The sequence below is a fragment of the Amblyomma mixtum genome, chromosome 10 (genome assembly GCF_055824585.1).
Source record: "Amblyomma mixtum isolate Tamu chromosome 10, ASM5582458v1, whole genome shotgun sequence".
In the NCBI taxonomy this organism is placed as follows: domain Eukaryota; kingdom Metazoa; phylum Arthropoda; class Arachnida; order Ixodida; family Ixodidae; genus Amblyomma; species Amblyomma mixtum.
The window spans coordinates 169158452-169170668 of record NC_143021.1 but is presented as its reverse complement, the minus strand read 5'-3'; the positions used below and the strand labels follow the sequence as shown (position 1 = coordinate 169170668).

The 12217-nt window shown below is 46.7% G+C and overlaps 1 protein-coding gene across 1 annotated transcript in view; it reads right to left on the bottom strand.

The window, feature by feature from the left end:
- Positions 1–319: 319 nt before the first annotated feature.
- Positions 320–12217, bottom strand: part of Miga (mitoguardin) — a 197121-nt gene continuing 185223 nt past the window's right edge. Inside the window, exons 14-15 of the mRNA XM_089565035.1 lie at positions 3192–3308; positions 320–576 (exon numbers count right to left, since the gene is read on the bottom strand). Coding sequence (XP_089421161.1) covers positions 394–576; positions 3192–3308 — 300 coding nt within the window. The 3' untranslated portion in view covers positions 320–393. The remainder of the gene's footprint in view (positions 577–3191; positions 3309–12217) is intronic.

The following is a 12217-nucleotide window of genomic DNA, read 5'->3' as shown; positions in this document are numbered from 1 at the left end:
GCAAATACTTTTTGGCCGCGAATTGATTGGAGCGATTCACCAAGTCAACTGCGTACCATACTGCCACATAAAATTCTTGCTTCTCAAAATGTCAATGAGTCGCACGACGAAAATGTGGCAAGAGGAAAAGCGAGGTCCAGGAGGTAACGAAATATGCTTGTGTTCACTTTGATTCGACGGTGAGCTATTTTTTGGGCGCGGACTTGGCCTGCATGAACAGGTGCGCAAGCTTTGGCAGCGTTGCCTGCTATGTATTACATGGAGCATATTCTTGGACTGTGACGTACAGCTTCCGTTAGTGCAAGCGAGTGAACAGCCATGACACAGAAACAAAGGTCGTGTTTGCTATGGGGGCTCCCTCAAGAAGCAGTACCACTGCACGGTGCCCTTCAGTCATGGGTAGCAGTTTGGTTGGCCAGAAGGAGAAGGTGGGAGCAGGGCCCCTGCCAGGGCCTGGCAGACGCGGTCGTAGTGCAGCTGGCTGTTGTGCAGGATGTCCAGGGCCAGGTCCTCCACGCTTGTGTAGCGGCTGCGGCTGGGGTCAAACATGTCGCACACCAGCGCTTCCACCTCGTCCTGCATCAGAGACGCATCAGTGTCCTAGCGGTTTCCACAGTAATAGTTAACTCTAGTGTTATTAGCCACCAGGCCAATGACACTCTTGTCCAGGTGGGCTTTCTTCTTTTCTGGCTGTTCTCCTCCTCTCAGCACGCGTGGCCCACACTGACCAGGGCAGCATTGTCAGCAAAGCTCACGTACAATACCCCGTCTAAACATGCGGTAAATAGTAGCAGAGATACTCCCTGCCTGACAGTCTTCCCGAATGAGATTTTATCCTTTTCCCTGTGGGGAGTATGGTCCTTGTGCAGGTGCTATGGACACATGCCCCGTTGCAGAATCGAAGGCTTTTTCGTACTTAATGACGGCTACATATATCGGGGATGGTTACGTTCTGTGCACTTCCCAACAGCCTGAGTGATGGTCCGCAGGTGCTGCGAATAAAAAAGAATTAAGCATATGCCTGCCGAGACGACAGCCTTTCAACTCCAAGCATCTTGCACGGCTAATTTCAAGATGCTAGCCAGCGCAAGCTCCCAACCCAATGAAAAAAATAGTTTGGCTGCCAGAGATGAGCAGACTTCTCCACATTGGACCAAACAGTGTCTTAACCCTTTGAGGGTCGAATTATTTTGAAGAAAACTTTCCAAGGTGGTCAAATTACTTTATTGCGGATCTTGAATCTACAAAATGTATATAATCGAGAATAAATAGTAAAAAAAAATTAGGAACAGTACTTTGGTGACAGCATCACTCACAACTGAAAAATGTTCAATAGAATAGAATAGCAGCGGTGATAAGCAAGCTAAGAGCAGCACCAATAAAGATAGAAATCAACTTTCGCCGCCTCTGCAAAACAGTGCCCACAAAGAGAAAACACGTTTCGCGCGACTCCGTTGCGATCCCGCGGCGGAATCGAAAGCGCGTAGGCGCGTTGCCACAGAGGGAAAGAATACCTCGCGAGCAACGGTGATAAGCAAGCTAAGAGCAGCGCCAATAAAGATAGAAATCAACTTCGGCAGCCCCTGCAAGATAGTGCTGACAAAAAGAAAACTCAAATTTCGTGCGACTCCGTTGCGATCACGCGGCGAAACCAAAACTACAAAAGGGGTATTGCCGCAGTCTGTGCCGCCACGCTAAAGCTAGACATAAGTTCTGCTTATCTCCGTAAGAAGGCAGCACAAAATTCAAACACTTCTTGTAAGTCCTAAGAGGTGGCAGCACCCCCCAGTGAGCACGCATTGTTCTTTTGGCGCAAAATTTCAAATGGAAGATCGAAACCGTACCCGTACGGCAAAGACCTTGTGGGACAGAAAACCGCCACCGTACATATACGGCAAAAACCTTCAAAGGGTTAAAGGGATACTGAGGCGGTTTTCGAGTTAGCTAACCTTCTAGGGTAGAACCGCATGAACGCAACGATAGCCAAGGCCGCAGTGGCGCCATCTGGTGTGATAATGTGAAAACATTTTGTGTCGTATTTTTCGCGGTTAGCCAACGCATTGGCCAAGCTGATCCAAGTCGTATCACGTAGATAGCTGGTTGCATGGCGTCCCCGATGAGTCGCACACTGCGCAGTCGAGGCAGGGCCTAGATTTTTTAAAAATTTTTTTAGGTAATTGAACCGAGCAAGGTTTTTTTAAGAACGTCATGGTATGTACTACTATTCTCTCGGACCCCTACTGCCCTACAGCCGAAACGGCCGAAACGGCTACTTTTGGCAAGGCTATGACTATTTTGGCATAAAAATCCAAATCAAGCCAATCCACAGTCGGCGGTGTTTTGATAGGAGTGTGTGATGAGAGGCTAGTTGGTAAGACATACTGAAGACACAAAACTACGCAGGAAACAGGACACAGAAAAGAAGCAGACAGGACGAGCGTAGCTACGCTCGTCCTGTCTGCTTCTTTTCTGTGTCCTGTTTCCTGCGTAGTTTTGTGTCTTCAGTATGTTTTGATAGGGTTAGGAACGGCAGAATCGTTACACAGAATCCAAAATAGGGCAAGTTTATCACTTATTCGTTCTGCTGTCGGCGAGAGGAGGCATAGCGAATATCACACGTTCCATTTAAGGGCAACGAATGTGCCGAAAAACCCAATAACATGACATCTTCTCTGCGAAGCGGGTGACATGGGTGCCGCCATGTTGACAACGCTATTTTTTTTGGCGTACGCAAGAGCACGCACGCTAAATTCTAAAAATAGCGTACGTAACGCGAACGTACGTAAGCCATCGGTTTGAAATAGCGCTGGGCGCATGCGCAGTACGACTGACGGTATTTTATAGCGTACGCTATGCCTTTGCGTATGTCCACGTACGCTATACTAAAACTCTCTATTGCTTATAACGTCTGTGAAGTTACTTTTTCAATTTTGGCTAAAAGAGCGGCGAAATCACCAATTGAAAGCACGATGTTTAAATCTCCCGCGCTGCACGGTGTGCCCCCTGGCACTGGCCGCATATTTCTGCTAAAGAAGGCAATTCGCACTTGCTTTTGACTTATTTGGGTTTGATACTTGAGCATACAGCATGAAAAACTATAGGACGCCGCTCCCAGCCTGATTATCAAAAAAAGGTGCTTTTCAAATCATGGGGCCCACGAGGCTGGGCAAGCCTGGCCAGAGTGGACATACCTTGAAGAAAGTGCACATCTCCTTCAGGTCGACATCACTGCCCAGGAAGCCCCAGGCAAGGACGGGCACAACTTGCTCCATGAGGGCGTAGTAGTGGGCAAAGAAGCCGCCAGAGAACTGCACACAGCAGCCATGTGAGAATCTCTCCTCTGCTGCCCTCACATATCAGCTTTGCATTTCAACCCGCTGCGGTGTATTTTTTCCCCCAAAACGAAATAGGGCCTACACGGCAAGAATTGCCTGGCCCTGGGCGCTTACACTAGCTTTCGGCCTCATGCCCACATTAGGGGCCAGCCACGGTGGTAGGCTGACTCGGCCGTTCGGAAGGAGCATGGTTTTCTTGCGGGACGCCAGGTGCTGCAGCCCCGGTTCACATTGCCCTTCTGAAGAAGTTAGCGCAAAAAATGGACAAGGGACAGAAAGGAAGGTCACAAAAGACATTCACGAGCGCTGGCCGCTGCATTAATGACCGGCTACGGAAACATGCATGCTAATACCGTAGAAAATAAGGACACAAATGCTACCCTCGTGTGACAGCGCGTGCAGGGCAAGATTTGAGGAGGGACCACAATTCTTGGCAAGAGTGGGAATGATATGGCTAGGCTCCTTCTAGACGTCTTTTACATCAAAAAGTTGTCCGAGCATTGTGTGAGTGACACATCAGTTCACGTGTATTCTGCTGAATGTGTTTTTCTAGACTCGTTTTTGTAGTGACTTGTTGCTTGACTGCTGTGCCTTATCTGCCCTCTCTATGCGCACATGCTCGCCGTTTTTTCCCTTTTTATACGCCTTGTACAACTGCACGAATAGACAGTCCCTTGTCCGTTTTTTGCGCTAACTTCTTCAGAAAATGCATCACCAGCTAACCCGACAGCTTGCTCTCCTGAACATCATGTTGTCATGCAGTGGCAGTCCGACGTGCAGGGATTAGGCTGACTTGCACCCTCAGTGAACTGAATCACTCGGCGGACATCGAACAAAATGCCTGCCACTCTCAAGCTAACAGCGAACTTTCGAGATATGGCGTCCAAAGTTACCACAACACTCTGGAACGACGCAGAATTGGCTCAGCCTGTGTGCAATCGATTGAGATAAATCGGGTTGCACTTTGCATCACAAACAAACAAACAGAAAAAAAATCTGCGGCAATATAAACGCGGCCGGGCTCAGCCAGCCTGGCGTGACCAGGCCTCACCCGCCAGCCTCAAGCTCATACAAACGAGGTGCCTAGCAAGCAGCATACAGCGCGAGAGCGGGCAAATTCCACAGCATGTGTCGTGGTGGCATCACGAAACTACAGGATCGCTGGCGGTTCCATTTGTTGCCAGTGAGGCAGCCACATGCAAATATGGAACGCAAACTGACAAAGAGTGGCGGGCTAGTTGGTTCATTATGAATAGGCAAAGAACACAGACAAGAGAAACATTTTATTTGAGTGTAGAAATAAAAAGACCAGACAACATGTGATCAAAGGGAGCAAAAACCAAAACCCAAAGAAAGGCGGGACAATTTCTGACAGCTCAGATAGAGCTGTTCTTTCTTCAAGGGTGTGATCGAAGGTGCACTGTCGCAAGCCTCTCCCCTCAAATGAATGATGAATGCTTGGCAGGTTTCCCTGGCTGTTCTTCTCTTTGATGTCCTTGTAAAACATGCATGTAGTGCAGCTTCGGTCCACAGTCTCTCTCTTTTTTCCTTTTACAGTGGTTGCAGTGTGACTGCTCCCTGTGCCAGTTCCATATGAACTGGCATGCTGTCTCATACACAACACCCTTCTGGTGCTGAACATGGAGGGTGTTGTGTTTTGTGACGCCTGAAGGGCGCTTTGTGATTCATTTTTCAGCAACGGCCGCCCAGAAGGCTGGCGGCCGCGCTGGCACGCGCAGTGCTTTTTCAGCACCATGTGGTCTTCGCTGAAAAGAGAATTGCAAAGAGGCAAAGCATCCGTCAAGCCAGAAGGGTGTTGTGAGACTAAGCATGCCAGTTCATTAGGGACTGGCACAGGAAGTAGTCATGTGACACACTGCAATATTGTAAAAAAAAAGAAACAAACAAAAAACTGTGGCCCAAAGCTGCACTGCACTTGTGTTTTAAGAAAAAACACCCATCAGCCCCGAGAGTAAAAAACTTTGAGATCACTGCGGCGACCCGCATTGGAGCAATGCGAGAACAAAATGTCTATACTGACTATACTATATCGACGTCTGTGGCTGTTCTGATGTCCATGAACTGTCCATGGCTATTTTATTTATTTATTCATTTACAAATACTGCAGGCCCTTCTTGGGCTCATGCAGAAGTAGACACCAGATAGAAAAAAAATGACAATATCAGATTGAACAAGGGAAACAAGTATATGCACAAATAAACACAAAATAACAATTTCATCACTACAGAGCCACACCATGATGGGAATGATGTTAGATCAAGGTGACTAACATGTGCTAAGAAAGATTCGAATGTGTTGCAGTTCACTACAGTAGATGGCAGTTTATTCCAGTAACAGATAGCTGAAGGTTTGGTTTCGTTTATGGGGTTTAACGTCCCAAAGCGACTGAGGCTATGAGAGACGCCGTAGTGGAGGGCTCCGGAAATTTCGACCACCTGGGGATCTGTAACGTGCACTGAAATCGCACAGTACACGGGCCTCTGGAATTTCTCCTCCATAAAAATTCAGCCGCTGCGGCTGGGATCGAACCCGCGTCTTTCAGGTCAGCAGTCGAGTACCATAACCACTGAGTCACCACGGTGGCGATAGCTGAAGGGAACAAGGAATATATGTGCACATTTATGTGGCTTGTGGGTTGGCTAAGTGCTTTCACATTGTTAGTTCTCGAGGAGTGACGGAAGGGTTCCTGAAGGTATGTTTCTTTTGTTATGTTTAAGTGTCCGTGATAAAGCAGGGACAAAAACTTCAGTCTTGATGGTACTCTACGCTGAGCTAGGCTGTATAGATCTGCTTTTTTTTTTTTTTAGTAGGTTAGAAATGCTTGAATGCCTGGAACAGTTTGAGTATACAAAGCTTACTGCTAGGTTCTGAATTCATTCTAATCTGCCCATTAAATATTTCTGGTGAGGATATCGGCATACTCTGGGGACGGTCTCACTAGTGTTTTGTATGCATCAAGTTTTGCAGCACGAGGAGCATTGCGTAATCTTCTTCTGGGGAAATACAACTTACCCTGGGCCTTCTTACATATATTATTTATACGTTGTTCCCAGCTCAGATTACTTTATAGGGGCACCCCTAGATATTTAAGATAACTGATTTTTACGACTGGGACATTATTTATAGCGTATAAAAAATCTGGTGGCGTTTTCTTATTGGTAAAAACTATGGTATTTGTCTTGGCGGCATTAAGGTTCATTCCCCAATTAATGCACCAAGCCTGAGTGGCTGATAAAGAATTGTTATACACCACGCAGTCATCTGCGAAGAGTCGTATTTGTACCCCAGGCTCAATGCTTAAATAGATATCATTGATGTATATTAAGAATAACAAAGGTGCAAGCATTGAACCCTGTGGTACTCCTGAGTAAACATCCAAGCTACCAGATACGGAATTTATCAGTCTCACACGTTGTTTACGGTTTTTCAACAGGCAGTCAATCCATGAAATTACGTTCTTTTCAATACCTATAGCCTGGAGTTTTGTAAGTAAGTCTTGGTGAGGAACTAAGCCGAATGCCTCAGAAAAGTCTAAAAAGGTAGCATCTAACTGACCCCTTACATTAAGGGCATTCGCAATATATCGTAAGTTATCTCTGCCAACTGTGTGGCTCTTGATAATCGGGATCGAAAGCCATCTTGCCGACTGTAGAGTAGATTATTAATTTCCAGGCGATTGACGACTGCTTTGTAAATAATATGTTCGAGTAACTTACAAATAGACATTGTTAGCGAAACCGGCCTATAGTTATTTATTTCATTCTTGGGACCTTCTTTATGAACTGCAACTATTTAAGCATAGCGCCAGTCATCCGGGGTTGTTATGGTTCGCACCGACATAGTGAATATTCTAAATTAGTATCTTGAAACTCCTGATGCCCAGAATAATAATAAACAATAATAAACAAGTTATTATTATGCTCTAATAATCTAATGTTGATGCAGCGGCCAGTTTGCCCGACATACACCTTAGCACAGCTCAGCGGAATCTGACAGACTAAATTCGATGTACAGTGCATGAACTTATTCCTGCTGTTAATGCCACGCACAACCTTCTTTTGCTTGTCTTTCCTCGCTAAACTGCACAAATGCGACAGCTTGCAGGGTGCAGAAAAAAAGACCTCTGCGCCGAATTTACCAGCGACGCTCTTCAGGTCGTGCGAGACCCCGTGAACATAGGGCATAACCTCATACTTCCGCCTCTCCTGTGCATCCGCCCCCAGAGGTTTTGAGTTTGGGCGGAAGGACTTCAACTGGGACTCCGCGACAGCCTGAAGAAGGGCCAGCGGTAAACCAACAGACAGAAGGCGATCCACCTGAGCCTCAAAGCTAACCTGCACCTTATGTGGAGAGGACTTGGCTAATGAAGCCCTGAGGCAAGTTGATGCGATACCCTCTTGACCAGCTTCGAATGGCACGAGTTAAAGGGCAGGAGCGCCTGTTTCGAACTAGGCATGCAAGACCAGCAGAGGTGGTCAGGATCGTTAAAAAATAATTTTGAATCTAAGAATTGCAAACAAGAGTTTTCAGGAAGTTCAATGATGAAATTAAAACTGGTAAAAGCAGACTTAAAGGATGCTAGAACCTCCATCGCCACGTGTGTCAAGTCATCGTTGTGGTCAGTATTTAAAAGGATTAAAAAGGTGTCGAAGTATCGGAAGACTCGAACAATACGGTCGTCAGATAGTACCCACGATAGCGAGTGGTCAATTTCTGCTAAAAGGATCTCAGATAAAACTGGAGCTACACACCACCCGATGCAAATGCCGCGTTTCTGCACATAAAATTTTTCTTGAAAACTCACAATCGTTGAAGTTTAAGCCATTCCAAAAAATCTTCCACGGAAATACCGCACGCATTCTGGAAAGACACAGCACCAGAATGTTCGATACAGTTCCGGACTGCACGGAACAGGTCATCGTGGGGAAGGGAGTAGTTGGTGCTGTTCCAGTTGTCTATCTTAGAGGGGCGACCGTTCGACACAACGTTGAGAGTGTCCTCAACAGGGGCCCGAAGTTCAGTCTGGAGGTCCCCCTGAGCAAGCACGAGGCTTTGGTGGCGGCGCATAGGATTGCTGACAAAGTTCAAGGCAAAGAGAAAGAACGTTGCCATTTAGAATGTGTTGATACGATCCGCAACACTTTCAAAGGCAAGAAGAAAAAACACTCCATGGTGAGATCTGTGGCAAGCTATTTTAGGAACTCTGACCTCGCTTTGATGATGGCCGACAAAGGAGGAGGCTTTGTGGTCCTGCCTCAGAAGCTTTTTAGAGATAAGGCCATGTCAGCCGTTTTAAAGAACTTTAGGAGAACAGATCTGAAGCCGTCTAAAGCGAAGGCAAAGGCGGCTGCACTGTTAAGGGATCTGAAACTCGACCGGCTAAAAAGTGAAGCGGTGAAAAACACGGTCTTGGTGCTCACTGTGTTCTTCAGTGCCAAGAGCCACAAGATAGAATGCCCTTTTAGAGCCATCGTTACAGAAACGGATCCTGGCAAGCTGTGCTCAATCAGTACCTTCAGCGCCATCTGGGAAGTCTGGCGCCCGACGATTCGTACAAGGTCAGCAGCTCAGACCGAGTGGCCGAAATGTTAGGGGATAGCCTCTCCGCTGTTAACTCGGGCTTCTCGGTTGACACCGAAGAGTTGTTCTACTCCCTTCCCCACGATGACCTGTTCCGTGCAGTCCGGAACTGTATCGAACATTCTGGTGCTGTGTCTTTCCTGAATGCGTGCGGTATTTCCGAGGAAGATTTTTTGGAATGGCTTAAGGTATATCTTACTTCAACGATTGTGAGTTTTCAAGATAAATTTTATGCGCAGAAAGGCAGCATTTGTATTGGGTGGTGTGTAGCTCCAGTTTTATCTGATCCCTTTAGCAGAAACTGACTGCTCGCTATCGCGGGTACTATCTGACGACCATATCGTTCGGGTGTTCCGATACGTCGATGACTTTTTAATCCTTTTAAATAGTGACCACAACGACGACTTGACAAATGTAGCGATGGAGGTTTTAGCATCCTTTAAGTCAGCTTTTGCCAGTTTTCACTTAACCATTAACTTCCTGAAAACTCTTGTCTGCAATTCTTAGATTTAAAATTATTTTTTAACGATCCTGACCACCTCTGCTGGGCGTACATGCCTAGGTCGAAAAAGGCACTCCTGCCCTTTAACTCGTGCCATTCGAAGCTGGTCAAGAGGGGTATCGCATCAACTTGCCTCAGGGCTTCATTAGCCAAGTCCTGTCCACATAAGGTTCAGGTTAGCTTTGAGGCTCAGGTCGATCACCTTCGATCTGCTGGTTCTCCTCCGCTGGCCCTTCTTCAGGCTGTCGCGGAGTCCCAGTTGAAGTCCTTCCGCCCAAACTCAAAACCTCGGGGGGGATGCACAGGAGAGGCGGAAGTATGAAGTTATGCCCTATGTTCACGGGGTCTTGCACACCCTGAAGAGGGTTGCTGGTAAATTCGGCGTAGAGGTCTTTTTTTCTGCACCCTGCAAGCTGTCGCATTTGTGCAGTTTAGCAAGGAAAGACAAGCAAAAGAAGGTTGTGCAGGAATAAGTTCATGCACTGTACATCGAATCTAATCTATCAGATTCCGCTGAGCTGTGGTAAGGTGTACGTCGGGCAAACTGGCCGGTGCATCAACACTAGATCATTAGAGCATACTATTAACTTAATAATAATAGCATGTTTATTTCCATCAATGATGGGGGAGACTGCGGATAAAAGTCACTTGACAACCAAGCGACTTGACTGAAGCCAATTCCTTAGCTGATTCAAGGGGGCAGCATCTGCCTAAGCATTGTAACACTTGCAAGCACGATGACAAAGATTGTAATCCGCTTTTCGACAGGACTAAGATCAACGGACACGTGAAGGATAAGAAAGAAAGGGAAATTATCGAAGCCTTGGAAATCGTGAGATTAGGGCCTGACAGATGCTTCCGTACACCTGTACCGCAAGGAGTTTCTTGGTTTCACGAGATGAGTGTGGCTTTTGTCTTTGTGGTTGGTGCGCATGCGCTTTGTAGAAGGAAGGAAGGAGGCGTTGATGCAATAAATCAGTTGTCAGTCTGCGTTTGTGCCGTGTGGTTCTCTTTCTCTTAGTCCCGTCCTTTTTGCGCAGTTATTCTTTCTCATAACGCTGTTGAACGCCAAACGTTTGCGTGGATGTCTCTTATCCTTTTTGAAGTCCTCAGCTATTGAAATATTTGACCTTTTCACCTTGAAACAGCTAGACAGAATCTTTGTTTTTTCTGAAAAATCAAAAAGTCTCAGCATGATCCGATGGGACCTCCCGCTCTGGTGATTACCGATTCTGTGCAATCTTTCCGTTGAAACTACGCCGATTCTGAGTACCCCTTTGAAAATATCTTGTTTGACTTTATCCTCCAGTGATTTTTCATCTTCCTCCGTCTCTTCTTTTGCACCGTATATGACAAGGTTGTTGCGTCTGCTCCTATTCTTACTAACTCTAGCGCTGAGTTTACTAGTACTCTAACAGGTTGCATCGCATTCTGCTATTTTTTCTTCATACTGATCCACCGACTCATTTCTGTCTCAATTACTATGGTCCTGTCTTGGATACTACTAACAGCTGATTCTACTTGTTTCAGGTTCGTTGTTAGTTTTCATTTGCTCTTTGAGAATTTTTTCAACATTTCAGTATTAGAACTAGACTTGGTATCACCATCAAGGCAGCAGAGTCATCTTGAATAGAAGAGACTGAATTCTTACCACCACCCTGGATAACGAAGAAGAAATGGATGAGCATCCCTGCTCTTCCGATGCCACCAAGTCCACTGATGCTCCTGGTCATACAGCTGTGCTGACATGCTTCTGATTTTGACGTCTAAATGTACTTTTTGCGCGTTTTTCACATTTAATTACATCTCATCCGCCAAATTTTCCCCACGGAAACATTTTATTACACACTATCTCTCACAATCACACTTTCACACATTTATCTTCAGAAAGTAACGCAATCAAGCGGGGAAAAATTGTGGACAACATTTGCCCACGTGACAGAGCCTTATAACACTCTTGCATTAATAAATGAAATGAGGATATCTCTCGAAGAACTGCTCTATCTCAACTCCAGAGCTTCTAAACCTGAGAAATTGTCTGCAGTCTCTTTGTTTTTTACTAACTGTAACATAGCCGCGGCCGATAGGCCACGGCAGGAACGGAACGAGCGTACACGCTTGGGAACGAGACAAGCGAAAAACCAACGTTTATTGCAACAGAGGGTGATTATATAGTATAGCAGGGGAGAGGGGAAATGGAAAGGGGGGACCTGGCGAGGTACAAAGAAAACTTCACGCTTGCGCAGTGTGTAGCCCGCACAATGACACAGCGGCCGATACAACACTTCTTCCTCCTAAAATCGGTCAACTGGTTTCCTCGTCCTCGTCGAGCGTCGTAAGGCTTGAGCGGGTTCGCTTGGCACTACTGCTCCGGATGACGGAAGTGCCGGGAATGCGCCGTCAGCATGATGATCCCCAACTGCAGGCGGCAAAGTAGATCCTTCCAGTCTCATATCGAGCTGTGATGCAGATTCCTCTGGCCTGAATGTATCGCCGTCCGGGCGCGCGTCTTCCGCAGTGTCGGGTGACTGTGTTTCTGTAGCGCCGTCGGGGTGTGCCTCTTCCGCAGTGTCGGGTGACTGCTTTCCTGCATGCCGAAGACGTACCTGGTCCACGTGCCGCCGGACAACTGCTCCAGGTGTTTCTACTGTAACCATTCTGGTCCCAGAAGTAGATTTCACATGACCTGGTATCCATTTGTCTCCTGTCCCATAGTTGCGAACGTGCACACGGCTCTTTAGTTGGGGCAGCCACTCCTGGCTGTCCAACGGTGCGTCTC